Genomic DNA, 21549 nt, shown 5'->3' on the forward strand with positions numbered 1-21549 from the left:
AAACTATAGAATATCAGCCGAGGTGTCCTTTAACCCTTTCATACAGCAGTTACAGCATGTCAGGCCTGGAGTATTTATTTCTGTCTGTTATACAGGCTTAAACTAAAGAGTTACATCCACAAATGAGTTATTATCTGCTGAAAATGTAAGATAAGATTTCAGTGCCAGGATATACAGAGCTCAGTGAACGTCCAGGCAGGTAAATACTGTCTAATGAAGGCAGTTGGAGTCACTCTTATGTGTAAAACTTTTGGTTTTATCCGGTCACGTCTTTCCTTAATCCTCCGCCTTGCCTTTGTTACTCACTCTACAGCTTTAAATGAGGACTTAAAGCTGCATCAGTAGATCATTTTGGACACTTGGGGGCAGCATACACAACTGAGGATGATCAATCAGGTGCAATATATTTTTATTTCTCATAGCAGAGCAGCCAAGAAGAACTACAGACTTTTCTAGTATTATGTGTTAGCACGAAGAGTAGATATAATGAATCTGTGCGTGTACTTCTTCTCTCTCCTCTTTCTGTCGTCTGTTCCGATCACAACATCATCCTGACAATCCATTTAGCTTAAATATCGCAAAAACAACTGCAGGTTTTAAATGAGAAACTGCTGCTTCCTCCTTTGGCCTCTTTTAGGTTTCTCTCCCCTCCAGACTCCCGTCTCTCCCACAGCCTTCTCCCTTCTCTGATCTTTACTTGTGCTCCTTTGGCCCACATCATTACAGCCGCCTTGCCTGCCAGAAACACTCCCCATTAACAATGTGCTGTATTCTCATCACACCGCATGCTGCTCTCGATCCCAACCAGGGAGGATAACTGAGATTTAAGGTGTCACCCTGCAGCTTCACCGCCTCTCCGCTGCTGTCAAAACACCTTCAGCAGTTTGTGATCAGAACAGAGTGGTTGGTGCAGATCTGTATTATAACAACCTGCTGGTGTTAATTAGTGAGTCTTTATTAAAGGTGTGCATGTTTGTGTGTGTGTGTGTGTAGGTGTGAGCCATGGAGCTTTAGTTCACCTTAATCCCCCAGGCGCTGTGGCTTGGTTATCTGTCATAATGAGTGCATTAACTGAGAAAGCACAGCCTGAAAAGAGTGACTGTTTACAGACGTGTAGCTGCAAGATGATAACAGCCGGCTGGACAAAAGGTCGGCCGGGATGTGAAGAACACTGTGAATGCAAATAAACATGCATGCAGAGAGTGAAGGTGGGGTGCTGGGTGCAGCAACTCCTGCAAACAGAGGTCTGTGCAGCCATTTAATTCAGAAGTGTTAATGCCAATAACCAGGCTTGCCTGCTTGGAGGAGGAGGAGGAGGAGGGGTGCAATTTACCGATACTTGGCTGAGTTCTGACGCCAGCACTGAAGTGATGTAAGAGAAAGAGGGAGGGAGAAAGCCGAGAAGGAGGAGAGAGAGAGAGAGAGAGAGAGGGGAGAGGGGCTCGGAGCTCTGATATTTTCTTCACTTTCGGAGACCCAGACAGAGAGCAGCTCCCCGGCGGGTGTCCTAACAGAGGTAGGCTGGCCTTTTCTCACACTCCACCTTAAGACAAAAAAATTAAAAGCATGAACTTCATTAGAATGTTCTCTGACAGAAAGGCTTCAGTGAAGTAGTGCGCGGGTTGTCAGCAACACAAACGCCACTTCACTCGTGCTGTGTGGGGGTGTCATGATACCAAGTGCAATGCGTCGTGCAAACTGCAAGAATTCAAATTCCTGACTACTTATCTGGACGCGTTAAAACCGGTTAATTAATGAATGACGTGTCTCTGACGTGGGGGGTAATATCTAATGAGCTCCTTTGTCTTCATTTGTCCTCCCCAGACTTAACTTGGACTCCAGGCACAACTGACTGACTGGGTCTCCAGGATTCAGCACCTCGGACAGCGACGCAGGGCGGCTCTCTCAACGCAGCTCAGACCGGGGGGCAGAGCGCTCCGAGCCCGGGCATCCATCAGCTGCTTCCCCGGTCAGGGATATGGTGCTCTCCGCTGTCACCGCACCCCGGCGGGGCGCGATGGGCTTTGAGGTGTCCGTTGCGTAATAGGAGCAGAGAATGCCCTTGACAACAGTCCGCGCAGAGTTGTATTCAGAATGACGGCTGCACAGGACACAGAGCGAGCGGGGGAAGACTCGCTGGCGAAACTTACACAAGACTGAACGTCTGAACCAGAGTTGAAGCCTCTTTACCAAAAAAAAAAAAAAAACACACAACAAGACTTGAAGAGTTCCTCGCACTACCATGGGGATAAGGCACCTTTTGTTGCTGCTGATATACCTGGACCCACTGAGCGTCCTGAGCGCCGCTACGGGGGGTAAGAAACCCAAAACGGTGCCTAAGAAGGCTCCAAAACCCACCGTGATCCCCACCGCCGCCCCGCAGAAGACCCCGCAGCCGGCGCCCGCCAGCAACCACGACACATGCCTTGGCTATTACGACGTGAGCGGGCAGTATGACAAAATGTTCGAGTGCAACAACACGGACCACCGGTACTGCTGCGGGACGTGCTACCTGCGCTTCTGCTGCGAGTATAAGAAAGACCGGCTGGATCAGAAAGCCTGCAGGAACTACCAAACGCCGGAGTGGGTGCAGACGGTCGCCCCGTCACCCATCCCCACCGGAGAGACCTACGATCCGAGCATGGATCAGACCAACACGGCGGTCTATATCACCTGTGGGATCATAGCCTTCATCATAGTGGTGGGAGTGTCCGTCAAAGTTGCGTATGACAAAGCCACAGAGCCGCCTCAGGAAATGAATATACACAGGTGAGTGGGAGGACCAGAGGCAGCACATAGCAGGCAGATAGACCTCATTTACAGACAGGGGTCAGAGGTCAGGAAAACAGGCCTTCACTGATGTTAAATACACTTTAAAGGTAACGCCACACCTTCTGCTTTATTGTGAGGTTGTTATCTAACGTCAGCACACCTTGTATGGGAGTCTATTAGATATGCAGCAGATGCAAAGAGAGAGAGTGTGTGTGTGTGTGTGTGTACATCAGCTGTGTGTGGGAGTCAGAGGGAATGTGTGGATGTTTGCTCCTGCAGATGAAATCTATATCTATAGGATGAAAATAAATACCATCTCCCCCCCCCCCTCTTCCTGGGGCTTCACCTCAACCATGAGTAGATCTCATGGTGTTCAGCCAACAATTGCTGACACACATTATTCCATCAAGAATGTTTTTTTAATTATTTTTATTGGATGCATAATTCAACACTCGAGCAGTCTTAAGACTGTGAATAATGGATAGTGTTAACGTTAGGGCTGTATTAAGGTTGTGTGACATGCATGCGCCGCTGCACATTCAATAAGAAGAGAGGAAGAAAGAAGGGGGGAGCGCTGAAATATTAATTTAAAAGCAAAGGTTACACCGCTGATACATTTGTCGTACAAAAGCTTTGAGATGCTGCAGCGCCGCAGAAGTAATTTGATTTCCTTTCTCAAAAAGCAGTGCCAGAAAAAGCAAACAAACACTTTTTGAACTTTCTTTCATCATGATTGCTTCTCTCCCTCTCTTCCACTCACCACCCCTCCTCTCTCTCTCTCTCTCTCCCTCCCTCCCTCCCTCCTCGAGGGCTCCATCCTTCCATATGCACCTGGTGCGGTCTGAAAAACATTCAAATTCAAGCCAATTAGGCGAGATGCTCACACATCCAACGCTGTTTCTCTTTGAAAATGAACATTCGTCATGTTCCCAGACTTAAAAAAAAAAAAATGAGAGAGGAGAAGAAGAAGAAACAGAGCTGCTCTGAATTACCCATAATAGCACGACACCGTCTTAACAATTAGCCGCCATTCTGAGGGCAAAAACAACAGGCGTGCTATCACTTGGTTTCAAACTCTGCTGCACTCAGAGACAGACTGTACAAGCAAAAACCTCCGTCAGGTGGTGTTAACCGCCTCTCTTGTTGATTGTGTTTGTTTCCAGGGCCCTTGCAGACATCCTGAGGCAGCAGGGGCCCATTCCCATTTCGCAATATGACTGTGAGAATTTCGCAGCGATGAACGGCTCACCCAAAGACAACACACCAGTCAGAACCTCATCCAAGAACCACTACACCCCTGTTCACACCTCCAAATCCAACCACGGTAAGAGCTCTCAACTCTCTGTGCTCCACATCCTCACAAGCATCCTCTACCTTCATGTGTCATGGTTGTTGGTCAAATATAGCTTGAAGGCAGATATTAACCCTTTGCATGCCTCTGATGCATTTTATTATTTACATGCTGGAGTCTCAAAAAGAGCACCCGCTGTGCGCACCCTTTCAGCAGTATAATCTCCAATGGTAACATCCTGTAATCATCCGATTTGTGCCACATAGCGAGGGGAGACAGTGACAACAGGGGGTGTGTGGTGGGGTGCGAGGCAGGGGAGATGATTACATGCTGGCAAAGGCAGCACAGCCCTGCAGACTCTGACAGGCTGGAAGTGATGACCTCTCACTCAGGCAGCAGGTGAATCAGACGCGGCGCACACGGTGTGATTTAACCCCGCAATTCTGAGAACAGACAGCGAGCATAAATCGGTAAAATGGCCTGAAAACGGTGCACGATGCATGAGTCCAGGAAGTCAGGCAGTGCCGGCAGGTTCTCTCAGGCAAGGCAGGTGTTATCAGATGGAGAGCGGCGAAAAAAGCACTTGGGGAGAGAGACACAGATGGAAAATAATGAGATATTACAAAGGAGTCGCTGAGATGGAAAGAAAAACAGAAAGATGTTAAGCGTCAGTGTGCAGGAAGAAAAACAACACACCCTTACCTTCCAACACCCACACACACACACAGATAGTAACACACACACACGTTCCACATGGGTATAAACACAAGAAAACACAACAGTTATTCATAGGCAGCATCATATTTTAGATAACAGCCTATATTTCAAAGTCAGAGAATCACAGACCACCTGGTCAGGGCTCCTTTTTGCACCTGTATGCATTAACAGTGTCATCCCTTCATGTGAAATAGTCATTCAATGTGTTGCTTTGTGCACAGTGACACAAATCCTCCATTTTTATTGTGGTCATATTTTTTCCTGCCATGTTATTAAGCTGCAAATGTCAGGGAGAAGGATGGGTGAGTTCCAACCCCACAGGCGCCACCGGGTTTGTTGCACCCTATGACCCGTGACCGTCATGGGCGCCACCTCCATCTTTGGTTTCCACTGGCCTAGTTAAGATTGGGTATTATGGGTAAATATGGCTGTCATGAGAATGGAGTCAATTTGCACAAAACAACACGTCAATTTATGTGCTTAGTAATCTTAGAACATGGAAATGCATGAAGTTGTATGAACCTGACTGAGCTGCACCAACACACAGCACCTGATACACACACACATATATATATATAGCTGTTCTGCTGGGTCCGTGTTACAGGACAGAAACATCTCTTTGCATCTTTGTCTGTAAATAATAGATACATGTGCATACTCTAAGCTTTGCAGCCTCTTGTAAGTCATGTAAACTTGGCCTCTTTCTGCCACTTCCGCATCTATCAGTTAATTTGCAGGGGGGAACATTTCTTTGCAGTCTGCATTCATTCACTTAGCGTCTCCCCCGCTCAGTTGCCACATCAGTCTCTTCTCCCTTTAATGGTCACTTGCCGGCCATGCAAGCAACATGGCTGCAGCTGCACGTTAGGATGCTGCCTTCAGCGTGACCTTGCACGCGTTTATACTGAGTAAAGGTCGGGCATGGAGTTATCTGTCTGTCACCCTGCACGCACACACAACACTGCAAAGTGAACACAACTTGGACTCAGTAGTTAAGCTCAGCTGAAGCACCACTCCCCCCGCCCTCACACACACACACACATCAGGGACCACAGTAGTCCTGACAGGGTTGGACATGAAAGGCAGTGACAGCGCGGGCGAAAGCGTGGTTAATGTGTGCATATAAATCAGGAGTGGAGAAGCAGCCAGCGCACTCTCACAGAAAATGCATATTCATGTGAGCCTAAATGGGCATTTGGCACAGATTGGGCAGCAGCCGTAGGCCTCTTTAAGGCGAGAGTCCTCAGGTGGAGTTCGGCCCTTCACATCCAGTGGCTTTTTGAGACAATCAGGTGGAGAGATCTTTAAAGCAAGTGGCTGGAAGGGCCCCGAGAGGATCCCATCAACTTATATCAAGAGGAGGCATTACATCCATTCCTTCTTTGATCCACTGTAACAACAGCTTATTTTTCCACATTGTGTGGTGACATGTTCCCCTTGGTACGCAGCACAAACCTCCCCATGACATTTTTTTTTATAAACAACAAAAGCACAAAGAGTACAGACAGCGTAATACGACACCAAGTGCTGCTATTTTTATTCCGACGCACTCTGCATTGTTGTGGGGGCTCAAATCCACTTTTAGGTCGGGGTGTAAACACAGAGCGCCCTGCAGCCACAACAAGGAGCAGACCTCGGAAGGGAGGAGTAGATACCTTTACAGGAGTTCGCCTTTGGTTAAAGTAAACAATAAGTGCTTCTCTGAGTAATGCAGTTTGGCCCGCGGCTCTCTTCAGATGAAGTTGATTTATTAACCGCACACCACAGGCAAAGATTTGTGCCCCCCCCCCCTTGCTTGGTTTCCTTTCTGACATTTTCTTAATGTGCAGAATGATGAAATATAGTTTTCAGGTGGTGCGGTTACTTCAGAGTACTCAACTGAGACCAAAACAAAAACCCCCAAAACAATTACTCCCATAAAGCAGAATAGGCAAATTGGATTGTGAATCATGAGTCTATGTTCACAGCATTAGAAGGAGCAGAGTGTTGAAGTGCACGCCCATGTGCAGATTGGAGAGCCTTCAGCCACTATCTATATATATAAGTCTGAGCGCTTATGGAATACAGCACTCGAGGGATTTGCAGCCAGTTCATTTAATTTGAGACGAGCAAACTCAGAGCTTAAAGGTCAACTGCTGTGGACAATTAGAGGTCGTGATGGTTGAATAATATTTCCAGCTATTAGCAGCTCTGACATGACCCTCAGATATTTTTATGTGTGTGTGTAGCAGCCTCTCTCCACCCAAACCACACACACAAAAAAACACAGTGATTTAATCACTCTAAAAAAGGTGAAAACTCCCTCCCATCCAATTACAGTGCGCAGCTTTAACATCGCCGCTGTGACCTCGCTGACTCCCCATTGGCCAGATCATCATCACACCCGCATGTTATAAAACAACAGCTAAGTGCTGACTGCGTCAACATGCTTCATAGAAGCTCCCTCCTGAGTGCACCTGTGATAAACCTCAGCATCCCAGAGACCCCGCCTAATTGTCTCCTGCACTACATCTCATTATTGGCCCTTATTATGCAGCTGGACCTTTGCCCCCCCTGAGTTTCTCTCTGTGTGTGTGTGTGTGATTGAGGTGGATCAGGACTTACTGCACTGCACCATTAGAAGGGTAAGGTTAAAAAAAGTGGGGGCGTGTATTTGGCAGGAGGGCGTTCTTGGCTTTATCGAGGTGATGTACGGAGTTCCACGTCCACTCCAGCACATCGGCATCTGATGATGCTATAAAATCAGTATACCATGTAAATTACCTCTGCCCGGCTGTGTTAAAGCCTAATCGACCTTGGACTCAGGTAACCTCCCCGATGCCGGCCGCGGAGTCCCCACATCCAGCTCGGTTCATGATATCTTATATTATTCACATTCCCCCCTCTCAGAGGTAATGTATAGGTGTGGGTGTCCAGTAAAGTAGTCTGATTAGAAAAGCATTACCATATGAATCCTCAGCGCCCACTGGTTCTGGCTTTCTGTACATTTCCTGGCACATCGTTGAGGTGAAAGTCACGATTTTCTTTGCATCAAGGACGATAAATTCATAACGCGCAGCCTCTTCATGCTACCTCGCCCTAATGAGCTGGGAATGGGAGCAGGAGAGAGGGGGGGAGAAGAGAGAGAGAGAGGAGAGTCAGTTGCTTTTGAAGGGTCTTTCAGATTCAAGAGTTGTCGCAGTGGGTCGTGGAGTGGCCTACCAATGACAAAGGTGACGAAGGAAGACAACAATAGTGTGTGTGTGTTGTCTGTCACAAAAAGAATTGTTGGTGTGATTGAATGTGAAAAAGAATCCCAGCGGATAGTCGCTGTGCAGCCATGAAAGCAGCGCAGGGAGAGGTGTGATTGAGTTCAAAGTGCACTGGTATGTGGGAGGTGGAAACATATTGCTTTTTGGATTTTATTTTTTTTTTTTTTTTTCTGAGGTTGCTTGTGTGGTTCACTTCTCAGCCAATTTCCACCTCTATCAGTGCCTAAGGGTAACAACGCTGCAAAGGTTTTTCCATTTGACACCATAAGAGAGTCACCAATGAGAAGATGGTGTTATTTTTAACAGGAATGTGTCAACATGTCAAGCATTTTTATTTCGTCACAGGAATCATGAGATGCTAACTTTCAGGTTGGCCCACAAACATACTGATCGAAACATGGAACAGAGCTGATCCAACATGGCAGCATCAGTCACAGTCAGCATCCAGCGCTATGCTTTGACGTGAATATCGCTCAGATAGACTTCAATGGAAAGTGCTAAGAATGGGCGCCATGAGACTTAATTTGGAACTTGTCGCTATGGTAACCAAAACCCAAACTGTAATGCTTTTTAAACCCCTAAACACGAACACATAAAGAGGACAAAGAAAGGAAACAAAGAGTGAAAATGAAACTTAGGTGCAAACAGAGAAGTTCAGTTCAGAGTCCAGTGTGCCCGCAACCGCAAAATCCAGATGCTGAGGAACAGATGCTAAACATGCTACATTCTGCAAAGTCTATGTTACAAGATGCTAGAATGTGTTGACAAAAGAGCATGTGATGCTAAAGGGAATTGATGCTAACATTTGGCCACACATTAATGCCAGTTTAATGTTTTTAAACCTCAGATTTTGCCTTTGTTTAAGTTGTTAAATAAGCTTGTACCTATGAACTGATTATTTTTGGGTACAAGCAGGGAATATTGTACATTTAAATCTACTTCTGATGACGAGACAAAGACTGGCGACCCCTCCCTGTGATCTCTGCGGGGCTCGGTCTCCAGCTGTTGAGCTGAAATTCATGATGAAACCAAATGAAAAGTAAACTTGTGACTCAGGTTGGCTATGAGCTCATTTTCAGGACACTGAAACTGCTGTTGTGTCTGTGTGTGTCTTAGCAGGCCTCCACTATGGAAAGGAGAGCATCAGGAGCAGCGGAGGCGCCGACCTTCACAACTTCATCTCCTCTGGCTTTGTGACGTTGGGTCGAGGCCATCCCAAAGGTAAAAGCGCCGCTTTTCTTTTCCTCACACTGGGGGATTGAATTAACTGTTCTTATCTGTGCTGCATTCATTCCAATGTTCCGCCCATGATCAGCAACAAGAACGGCAGGCGGAGGTGAAATGTTTCCAGATTCAATTTCCCTCTCCAAGCAAATCACATGAACTCCTGCCTCTGCGTTTACAATTAAATACAAGCAAACAGGCACTTATCTGCGCTGATGGGCGACGCCGGGGCGGGGAAGGTGACTCCGAACTTGCACGCACATTTTTTTCGACGCACATGCAGACATTAGTTTGGGGGGGGGTGAGCTTTCCCATGGGTAATACACTGATTAGTATGCAGCCACGTTGGCCGAGCTGCTGTGATTTATTCCCGTCCATTTTATCTCCAACAAATCAGACCCTGTGTGTGTGTGTGTGTGTGTGTGTGTAACCTTCCGGGGGTTGCGAGCAGACCTGCTCTACCTGATGCTGCTTTCCAGTGTTTAATTAAATGCTTGTGGAAAATCTACATGATTTAAGTATAATTTCGTTCCTCTGCTGTGTGCTTTAATGTATTTCCATTCTTCCTCCTCGCTATCAAAACCTGCTGATTTCCTGCTCATCATCCTAATTGCAGCAGCTGATGACCTGCCGTTGCTTTAATAAATACTAGCTCAGATTTCTGTGTGTGTGTGTGTGTGTGTGGCAGGAGTGGATTTTTATTTTATTTTTTTACCAAACATCACGGCTTTGTTTCTGAGTGCAGGGCACTGCAGGGGCCTGGAAGTTCTTTCCCTCCACTTCTAATGAGGCGCCATCACATTTATGTTTTTACATGAAATTAGCTGTTTTTCCTCTTTTTTAGGAGGGATAATGATAAAATAATAAAAAATAAAATATATATATATATATATCTATATATATATATATATTCTCCATGGTGCCCCCTCTGCGTCTCTACCACAAAAACAAAAAATGATTAGTTTTATGATGCTTTTAAATATAGACGCTCCCCCTTTGTACAAATATCACAATAGCAGCAGCATCCCTGGCTGTCTGAACAGCAGCAGCATGGGGTCTGATTTCAGCATCTGTGCAGTTAAATCTGTGTTTTCTTGCAGCCTTTGATTCCTCTGCTGTAAAAACAAATGAAACGTGACAGATTGAGATCTTGGAAAGGCTTGCTGACGCTCACATTTCTCACACACACACATGCAAAAAACAAAAGAAAATGTGTGCACAAGCCTGAGTTCTGTAACAGTATTCTTCTTTCCAACATCTGTGTTTGGCTGCCTCGTGCCCACAGGCAGGTATTACTGCGGATTGAAAGCTGAAAAATCAATGGAACTCTGGTGTGAAGTTTGGTTTGGATATTGTTGCTGCTTGGTATTATCTTTAGCATTTCACTGGTGAACAATCACTTTAGGGGCTGCGGAGGGAAATGAACAGTTTAACCAAGCCGCCCCCGCTCTCATAGTCTCTTATAAGCACTCTTCAAATCCACAAAAGCAGCTGGCTTCAGCTACATAATATATTACTTGCCTCTTTTGACTGAAGGAAATAAATTGCTTTTACTGTCAATATTTTTTACAGCACGCATTTATCTCTCTGGTTTAACGAGTCACAAATTGTCAGAAAATCACTTGACCCTGTTTGGTTTTATCCAAAAAATCCGTGGATGGATTTTAAACGACCCGCGGTGACTCACGTTAAGGTTAACAGCAAGTAAACAGTCCGGCTCAATTAAAATCACACCGGGCGCCATTATTTTTTGAAGAGGTTTGTGCAGCTTTGTGTGCTCTGGCTGAGAGGAGCAGCAGAGAGAGAGAGAGAGAGCTGGAAAGAATGCAAATTCCCCCCCTTCGCAGGTCAGTCAGTGGAAAAAAAAAATCCTGCTGCATCTGGAAACAGATGTTGTCTTCTCTGTTGTTGTTCTGCAGCACTGACAGGTTCAGGAGTCATGATGCAGTCCTCTGGCGTGGATGAGCATGGCGTCTGCTTAATTATACAAGCAGAGTGTGTTTGTGCTTGTTAATTATATGTCATGTTGTGTGTATGTGTTGGGGCGCGGCCCTTGGGGGGAGGACAGGTGAGGTCGTGTTTGTTGTGGGGGGGTGGTGTGGGGGGGTGGCGGAAGGGGCGTCGAGCGTCAGAGCAGCTGGATGCTTCACATCTGTGTGGCGGGATACAAAACAAGCACGTTGGTGTAATTTACAACCTTCCCCTCAGCTCACCTCGTCGGCGTAATTCTACTTTAGCGTCCTACATTTCCCAAAATGCCTTTCAGCAAGCTTTAGATAAGGGGTCATAAGCTTCTCTGGTAACTATTAGGCGATGCCGTTGGTGGTTAGGATGTTTTTGTTGTGTGTTAAAGCAGACGACACAAACAGTGCTGCAGTCACTGCGCTTCAAAAGTAGATACTGTTACAAGTCAAATGTTTAAAAAAACATTAGCATTAAAGGTAGGGTAGGAGGTTTTGAAAACTCAATGCGAGTCAGCCAGATTTCAAAAGTAAACACACGTCTCTTTCTCTCGGAGCTCACCCTGAAACCACGCCTCCCAATCACATGGACGCACATTACCTGAAGACGAGCTGCAGTCTGTGACTTCGGCCATCATGGAGCAGGAAGAGAGTGACAACCAGCCAATACTCCGCGCAGGGTCCACCCGGAGGATTGGCTGATGTTTTTAGCGTTTTATAGCTTCCACAGATGATTCATATTCTTCGTTTTAATGTGAAACTGCCGAACTAATCGGCTGCTATCGGATTATAAAGAGAAGTTACACTAATTTAACAAAAAGTGCATCAGAATGAAATCTCCTACCTTTAACATCCCTTCCTGGTGTGTATATAACTTGTGGTGATAAACAAACAGCTGGTGGTGCTAATGTTCCAGTCAGGTGTCGTTAAAGTGCTAAAAGTAAAGCATAAAGTAAAAGAAGGTGGTGTAAAAAAATGGTGGCTCATATGAGGAAAAGTCACTTTGTCATTTTTATTGGACGCTCGTTCGTCGTATAATCACCCCGTCTTTACTCCGCCTTTTCTCATCACAAATGTAAAATAAAAGCTACATAATGACCAGCGCCTCAACAAACAGGCCGTGTGAAAGGTGCTAATGTGTTAGCAGTGTTCACATTCCTGCTTGTTACACTGACAGGTGCAGTTTAAAAGCAACACTAGTACCTTACAGCTGGTGTGCTTGCACAACTTTTTCCCACAATGCAATGCCAAGAGATGAGAAGGAGCTACTCACCTCAGCTGCACACACCACCGATGTGTCTGAACATCCCTGACCTGGCAGTATGGTGGCTCAGCGCCTGCACCACCAGCAAACAGACAGAAAGGAAGAAAAGGAACAAAATATTGATATTAATGTGACAATACATGCACACAAATATGGAACTTAAAAGGTTATAGACTAGGCTAAGGCATGCTAAAAGCTAATGAATAATGCAACCATGATGTTAAAATGGAGCTCACTGAACTGTGCTGCGTTATGCTAGCAGTGCTAACTTTTCATCTCTTCCCTGATTTGTCTGAAAAATCCGCCTTAAATGATAAAACGTGTGGACACCAGTATAGATTTTCATTCACCTACATTTTGCAGTATTTAGGTTCCACCTCACAGCAGCTCAGAGACCATCCTGGCCTCCTCAGACAGAGAGGAGCTGTGTGACATTACTTTGTAAACCACCAGCAGAGGCGAGGATTTCTGTGTTTTCTGTGAACATTCCATTTCTCTCGATTTCACGACTCCCTCCGAAGCCTTCTGCTGCTGTAAGGAGTCAGGTGGAGCGTGAGGGTGGGTGGGGGTGGGGGGCCATCTGTTCCCTGCATGATCTCCCTTTGCTTAAAGTCTCAGTTTGGTGCAGAATCTGTTTTGTTTTTTTTTAAGATTTAATGACATAAACACACGGGCTTACTTTTTGTTTGTGGCAAATATTTCTCACACTGCTTCCCCCAGAGTGACGATCTTTCACTAATGCTAAACTTTATTTAGCATGCACAGCTGCTTGCCTTGCTCCTGTCCCCTCAGCCATCTGTCCACACTGATGCCTCCTCACACAGTCCTGTGTATTCTCCTCTGTCCTCTTGTCCAAAAATTAGGAGGCAGTGAGGTTGAGGCTTCTGTCAAACTGAGCCAAACTAATGAGGATGCTCACTGATCTGTTCTGTGTGTGTGCCGCTGTCAGATGAGACTGCTACTGTTACAGCGCCTTGGGTGTAAAAACTGCATTTGAAGCGTCAGTCGCCAGTAATTGTATTAAAAAAAGAAAAAAAAGTCTCAGAAGATAGATAAGAGGGAGCCGCAGCAGCTTCGCTGGCCGTGCTGATGCAACGCTACACCGCATCATCACTTCCAGCCTGCAACCCAATCGCAGCCTCATATTAATTGTTGTAGTCACAGAAGAACTGCAGAGTACTTTTTCTATGCGCTCACTGTCAGCGAGCAGAACTCCGCTCTGTAAATCACTGTCACCTTGGCTTACAGAGGGAAAAAGCTCATCCGGACTGATGTAGCTGGATTACAACTCTCAACACCTTGATTGATTGGACTTTTCTGCCTCAGACAAGCTGCCTGGATTGACAGCCAGCATGCAAATATGATAGTGTAGTGTATTAAAAATGCAGCTTGCACAGCTGTTATTGGTTGAATGCGTCCATTTTAATTATTTTTTCCATATGTCACTCTTGTTGATAATATATATATATAAAACGCAGCCAAGCCACAGCATCCGGAGAAGTGATTACTTCAGACAAAAGCCTCCATCCTTGACTTAGCGCACGCCATACTTCATTACCTTGCTAAGCCCAACTTTTAATTCGGCCCCGTGGAGGAAGTCAAATTGGTTTTCATGGCAGGCAATTATTGTTTTTGTTTTTTTTATGAATATAATGTGTCTGCATTGGCGGATGCGGTAGGATGTAGATGCAGAATTAGCGGGGGATGTTATCACAGAATTTTTATTTACAATTCAATTTCAGCACATTAACAAGTGCAAGAGCCACTAATTGGTGCGCTCCTTATATGTAGGAAGTTGTACGGCTGCAGCAAGAGGCTGCAGGGACGACGAATCTCACACCAGTGTTAGACACTAACAGCTGTTTGCTGCTAATTTGTCCCTTTTTTTTTGTTTTTTTTGTTTACCTTTTGTGAAGAACTTGATGACAGGGTATAAAAGCCCCTCTCTGCCATCGCAGTACTTCCCTCTGATTGTGACACAGTCATCTCCTGTTCCTCCGAATGAATCAGAAGCAGCGCGACAAACAAGCCCACAGGCAGTATCATCATCTCCAGCCCTGTGTAATCAACACTCCAGGCTGATGAGGCAGAAGATGAAAACATCCGCCCGTGAAAACCTTTTGGTGTTGTGTTTAAGGTACGCAAGGAAAAAAAAAAAAAAACACTAAAACAATCACACGGTGACCACGCATCATCAAGCTACAGATGAGACGCCACACACACACACATCTTCCAGCAAATCAAATATGGTACAGTTACACATGACTTCATGACAGGTTGTGCATTTTGCCAAGCTCTGCATGATGATGTGTGTCCATCTGATGATGCATTATTCAGACTTTTTTTTTAAGCTAGCAGTGCACAAATTGCAGTAAGAGTCACATACCACATCACTGTGCAGGTTTTATCAATGACGTCCTTCCAAATTAGCCACATCTAACATCTGGATTGTAGCGTGAGCTAACTGTCAGCTGCTGTGGTGAGGTTTATGATGGAGAACTAAAGGCAGACAGATGGACAGACAGAGCACCTGTGGACACTCTGCTGAAATAATAATAAATGTAGCTCCCAGCGGTGGTGAGGACTTCAGGTCCCGTGGGAAATACTGGCCTTCACACCATGAAGGTCAGTGGATACACAGCCTGTAACCGATCAAATGCAATGTGCATTGATCGGTTTGTGTCAGTTTTGTCACAGTGTGTTCTCCGCACAGACAATCAGGGTCATGATGAAGTGGCCTCTTTCTACCTGATTGGGTCACTAAGGTAACTTAACCTGGTCTGGAGCAGGTTATATTTAGAGGTGTGCTGCTCGTCACTCACTGCCTTAACGTCATCTACACCCCGCTTTTCTTCTTCTGTGGTGCCCCCTATATAAAGTGATGGCGATCCCTCTGCTTCTCCTGTGGGAGAGGGAGAGGCGGATTTCCTTATTAATTGTTAAATATGTTCTTCTTACCTATACCTATACCTATACCTATACAAAACATACAACAGTTGTTACATACCGGTGCCTAAACGTGAAGTTTAAACACGTGGAGCTAAGCTAATCTCTGCCTTCCTGCCAGGGCTCTCAAGTTTCACTCATTTCAACAATTTTGGCATTCGCCACAGAGATTGTGTTGATTTTAATGCGGACGTGACCCTGAAGCCTAAAGAAATCCAGCATCCTTAGCACAGAGTTGTTACACACGATGCAATGAAAGACGTAGTGCGTGTCTACAAACAGCTCATTTGTCTCGTCCACACTGATGGAGAGGTTGTTTAATTTAAGCTTTGTAATGAGATAATTAACTCTATAGGGATTACTCGTTGTGTGCAGACAGCACTCCTGTGTGTGTTCATACAAACCCTGTAAAATATTCTCAGTTTTTGTAAATAATGTAACACCCTGACACAGCCTGGTGTTGCCGTATGACGGCCTGGCCTGTCTGCGAGTGTGTGTGTTATGTGCTGAGCAGTGCTTCGGTGTGTTTTCATGCACACTCTGATCAGCCTCATTTCAGGCAGCACGCAGATGTTTCCAGTCCAAAAAAAACAAAAAAAATCAAAAAAACAAAAGTTGCTGTAAACTCAGCTGAACCTGCCCATCACCACACAGCAGACGGGCCTTGTTAGACGGGGCCGTGAGCCAAATCAGAAAATACATCAGCACGAAACACGGCATTTAAGGTAAACCAGCACCAGTCTCAGGAATATTAACAAGCTTCCATTAAAGCACGAGATATTCTGGAAGTTGCTGGAATACAAACGGGTCTGTGTGCTGTGCTCACCTAACACTACAGTACAGGGTGTGTAGAGGGGGCCTTGATGGAATCTGTTCGGGCTAGACGGGCATCCTTTAGCATCATATTTAGCTGTTATTATCTGGTCCACATTTAAGGGTCTTGCTGTTTTCTGCCCCTTCTCTTTGTCTTTCTCTTCTCTGGCTTTTGCCATTTTAAATACAGGACACTCATTGGGGTGCATATGAGCAGAATCAAGTGGAGGACGTACTGAAGCTTGGTACTTAAGTTAAAGTACAATTAACCAGCAAAATAACTTAAGTGAAAGTCTTAAGTACTTTTAAATGTACTTAAAGTATTCAAAGTAAAAGTGAGTTGTCTCTGAATATCTAGGTGGCGCCATCTTGATAAAGAGTGCAGATGTAGCTCCTGGTGATACTTCTGACGCTACACGTCTCCACCAGTAAACCCCTGCCAGCAGGTCAACACAGAATGCCATGGTTTATCCACCAATCGTTTTCGGGCCCCCTTAATTCAAACATCTTTGAAAGACGCCCCCTGGTGGCTCAGCTCAATGGAGGCGGACTCTGGATCCATGTCCAATGGTGAGGTTAGCTGCAGAGGACAGGAGGACAGGGACAGTCTGCTACCAAACACCAGCTCTGCTATCACTGGAGCCGAGGGAGCCGCCTGATTGGTTTAAACTTCAGCGATAGAAGCACAATCCATATTTCTGTGCAGATGGAGGAGACATTTTGAACAAACTACAGTCATAAAATGTATCCTGTAAAGTGTTTGGGTTGTCAGCCCGTTGTTCATCAGCAGCATTGCAGCGAGTGAACCAGAGTGGGCTAAATAAGGAGATAAAACTCATTAGCCTCCTAAATCAACACACAGAGTGACATCCTTCGCATTATCCTCCGACAAAGAGCTGTTATATTACAAAAACACACGAGGTAATTAGGGGTTATGCTTCCAAACTTTTCGCTCCAGTTCAGCCTATATTTAGCTGCAGTTTGTCTTGCTTTCATGTTTCAATGCATTGCCTTGAGGATTAGATTTTAAAGTGAAACCTAAATTTAGGAAATAACACAGCAGTTATTTTTCTTAATCTCAACATATTCATCTTTTGCTATGAAAAATAGTTACTAAATCAAACCAGTCAAGGTCAGCTCTGTTGTTTTCCTAATATATCCTAAAAATATTGGCGTCTCCCATGACGACTTCAATCTTTACAGACTTCTTTTCAACCTTAAACACCTTGAAACCAGGTCCCACTTCAGGGAGCGATCCGTGGCCCCAAAGCAGTTTTAGGGGGGGGGCTAAAAAAAAAAAAATCCAGCTGTTGATTGACAGCGCTCTCTTGTTGGGGCAAAGCCTTCCTGCTCATACAAATTGATGGTGAGGTTCAGGGGAGGTGGCACGGCTGACCTGCTGGCTAAGCACTCTGCGGAATAGCCTGTATGAAAAGTGTTAATAAGGTCCTGCAGAGAGCAGGGCTGGGGCTGCAGCGCTCGTTAGCAGAAAAAAAAAGAGATCAAGACAGATTTCTCTTTTGCACAATATTGGAGAGATGACAGGAGAGGACGTCTATATTATTTACCTCGTCTCTGGAGCTTCTCTGGAGTGAGAGTCCAGGTTAAGGTGAATAATTGTTAGTTAGCACTGTAACAGGAAGTCAAACCATATTTCCATTAAGATAAAAATGGAACTGTAAGCACTGGACGTAGGATATGACGTGTGGGGTATGCAAACCAACATCAAACTGCAGTTCCGGCCATGGCCTCTGGGGGCTGCCTCCAAAAGTGAGTCAAGCCCTATAGACCTCCATGTTAAATACATACATATAACTGGTCACTTTATGCACCAGGCTGTAAACATGTTTCTTTCTACTGTAAAGTTTTAACATGGAGGTCTACAGGGATTGACTCACTTTCGAAACTAGCTGCTGCGGGTGGAACTGCAGCTCTCGACAGCTACAGAATTATTGTTCAGAATAGACAGGCACAGGGAACTCTGTAGTGAGTTCCAGATTTATTTGATAACTCAAACGTGTGTGGTGAGGAGAGTCCAGACAGCAGCGAGCAGTCCTGACTGAGTCTAAGCTCCTTTCCGACACCTAACTGCTGTTTTTCTTCACTGTAATTGACTCCAGCTGACCTCCGCGTCCTTTCGCCGAGGACTGAATTAACGACTGTCTCTGGGTATTGAGAAATTAACACATGCGACAAACACCTTGTAGCATCTTTCAAAATACCGCCAGAGAGCAAATAACGTGGAGGTCAGTAAATGACAAGCCACCCCACGATTCCTGACAAGACTCCTGGGTATCCTGAGGAACAACACAGCACTTCCAGATACACTGCAGTCAATTACAGTGATGGGAGATGTAGGGGGCAGACAGAGGAAATGACAGTTGGGAGACAGCTCTGTTATCATTGTCCTTCTGTTGTGGCCACTTTGAAACAAGTGGAGCTATTTGTCTGGCAGCAAGGTATGCTGGAGGGGAAGAGGAAGGAAGGCTTTTATCTCTGGAGAAGGGAATATGCAAGAAAGGGAGCACAGACGGAATATCAGAGAGGTAAGAAGTGAGAAAAGGGGATTTGAAAGTGGGAGTTTGGCAGTTAAAATGGCAGGAGGAGAGATAGAGAGTACTCGCAGGCAGGTAGTCGGGGGACAATGGGCTGACAAGGCGGCTGTGATGTTTGCTCGAGTACGGCAGCGTCCTCTTAATGCGTAGCATCAATCACAACGCTGCCCACCGCACAGCGTGGCAACTTTTATCGCCGCTCATTAAAGTAAGTGCAGATATTTTATGCATCAGTTGGAATGCAAGGACTTTTTCATGCTAATTTCCCTCCTTTAGATTCGTTATTCATCATCTTTGATCAACGGGGTCCTGTATACAAATAAAGTGGAGTGGAAGAGGCTGCGCGCCCGACGAATCCGCCGTGTGCTGAAGCATGTGGAATGACTGTTTCTACAGATTAAAAGGATTCATTTAAACACATGATCTATGATATTTTTCCATTTCTCTTTAAATCCATGCAAGCATGAAAAAATGAAATAAAATTGAACCTCACCCCAGATTTCGGTCCCTGCAGACCGTTTCGGCCTCCCTGGCGAGCGCGTCAAGCAGATGAAAGGATGTTGCAGTTGAATTGTTTTGGGTCCAGTCCCAGTCTTTGAATTTCAAGCTCCTCCACACTGGGACTTCTTAAGCGATGGGAATTGAATGCAGTGTGTTTTAATTGATTTTTTTTTTTTTTTTATCAACTGAACGTGAGCAGGGAACAGCTTCTCTCATTAGAGACATGGGCGTAGATCTGAGAGCTGTTAATCCAGGACGGTGTGGAGCCTTTGAATCTAACAGCTTTTGTCTGTCTCCATTTAAAATGCCTTGACAACATTTATCATATTACACAGCAGCACTTGTTTTGAACTTGTTTATCGTCTGAGAATCCCACAAGGCAGCAGCAGCCACACAGTCTGGTTCACCAAATTCTTTTTTTTTTGGCATCCAGAATGAGCTGTCCCGAGCTGTTTATCATATTGAAAAGCATGACATTGTGTATTGAGCAGCCACGTCCTTCACAGAGTTGCTTTGAGTGATAAAACAGCGGATATAAATAGTCATGCTAAGGGCATTTTAAGGATACTTCTCCCAGTGTTTTAGATAAGGGCTGGTAGAAGACTGATCCTGGCTCTGCCGTGTTGACCTCAAGCAGCTTTATACCCACCTCCCTACAAGGCAAACTCCCGCTCTCATCTGTAATCTATTATTCATAACAAAGAGGCAGAGACGGAGACTGGGAAAGGCAGATAACTTGGTCGCTTCTTCCACTATCCACCCCCCCTCCCCTCCCGTTACTATTATCCAGAGGCCATTGTGTGGGAAAACAAATGGAATGATTGCCTTTTGTTGTACAGGAGAGGGGGAGAAATGTTGTATTCTGTGCAGAATCTGAACGCAGACTTGCCATTCAGAGCACACGAGCTATGACTGCCGGTTGCATTGTGCAAATAATGATGCATGGGAGGGATCAAATTAAAATTTATCAGCTCTGTGTTGGTATCCATCTCCAAATCTATTTCCAGCAGATGTAAAACTGAAAAAGGCAAAAGGGAGCGCGTGTTTTCAGTTTGGTGCTAATTTGCCTCGTCACTCCTGCCTGTATCCTTTCATCGATTCTGGCCGGGCTAACTTGTAGCGTAGCATGTCTGCTGGGGCAGGGAATGTGTTTTTAAATTTTGAATCCAGCACTTAAGGAAATATTACTTTATTTAGAGCCAAATTAAATGTTACATGATCAACATCAACCTTCAGAACTCTAAAAGGAACAGTTAACACAAAATGAAAGATTTAGATTTCCCCTGTGACCTGCAGTGCCGCCTGGATATTTAACTTCTATAATATAACTCTATAACTACACATGAAACTGGGCAAGAAAGCAGATCAGTGCCTCCTCTTCCCCCGTCCTCCTGAAATTATACATATACCAGACATCCAGCCAACTGTCCCGTCCATCGGTGTGCAGAGTAGCTGCGCATATTTCCCTCGAATGAGGTTGTAGGTTGATTTTATACACAATCTGGCATCTTGTGTAACATCAGAAAAACGACATTTAAGGATCCATGTATATTAAAGCATGAGGGACACAGACAGACAAGCTTAAAATACAGGAGGTGTTTGAGCTTCAAGCTTTCAACCTTCTAACTCAACTCAGCTTCTCAGACCAGCAAAAAAATACAACAGAAAAATTCAAAATTCCCTTCCAGAAATGTTGACACCGAACCGACAAAAAATCCAGAATTTTGAATGAGCTGGAACTATTTTATGCCAAACCGCGCCTGGCGGTTTCTAACCGTCAGCCTTAATGTTTATGCCCAGGTGTAGCCCACTCACTCAATCCTAATTTTAAGTACAAGATTATTTAGCATTTTCTTTTGTATTTGATGACACTTGAGCATGGGAGATGGACTGATGAGGCCTAGGATGTGTTTACAGTAACAAATTCGGGAATATGATTCTGAAACCAAAGGCCCAGTCAGCAAATTACACCGCACAAATGCACACTGTCATCTAAAGTGAGTAAACACAAAACATCAGAATCAAATAACGGAGAATATTTAATACAAAACGGGCACAGCTCAAAAATAAATGACAATAATACGCGGGATTTCAAACTCAGTTTGTGGTACCTTAACGTTGGCGCGCTAGTTGGAGCCCATTTGTATTCCTTCAGGTAAATGTCCTCTGTCTATACTCACAGTGGTCACAGTAGCTCCCCTTGGTCCAGCAGCAAGCCGTGCACTGAAGAACACCAGCAAAGATCCAGCTCTGT

General features: G+C 45.1%; 1 protein-coding gene across 6 annotated transcripts in view; it reads left to right on the top strand.

The window, feature by feature from the left end:
- Window positions 1–2242: 2242 nt before the first annotated feature.
- The window catches only part of LOC114437472 (shisa family member 6), a 56104-nt gene continuing 36797 nt past the window's right edge, over window positions 2243–21549 (top strand). For 4 of the 6 annotated variants that reach the window (XM_028408198.1, XM_028408199.1, XM_028408200.1 and 1 more), the window contains exons 1-3: window positions 2243–2769; window positions 3936–4096; window positions 9151–9252. In XM_028408198.1, coding sequence (XP_028263999.1) covers window positions 2243–2769; window positions 3936–4096; window positions 9151–9252 — 790 coding nt within the window. The remainder of the gene's footprint in view (window positions 2770–3935; window positions 4097–9150; window positions 9253–21549) is intronic. The other 2 variants (XM_028408202.1, XM_028408203.1) reach the window with 1 other exon arrangement.

This window comes from Parambassis ranga, chromosome 6 (genome assembly GCF_900634625.1).
Source record: "Parambassis ranga chromosome 6, fParRan2.1, whole genome shotgun sequence".
Lineage (NCBI taxonomy): Eukaryota > Metazoa > Chordata > Actinopteri > Ambassidae > Parambassis > Parambassis ranga.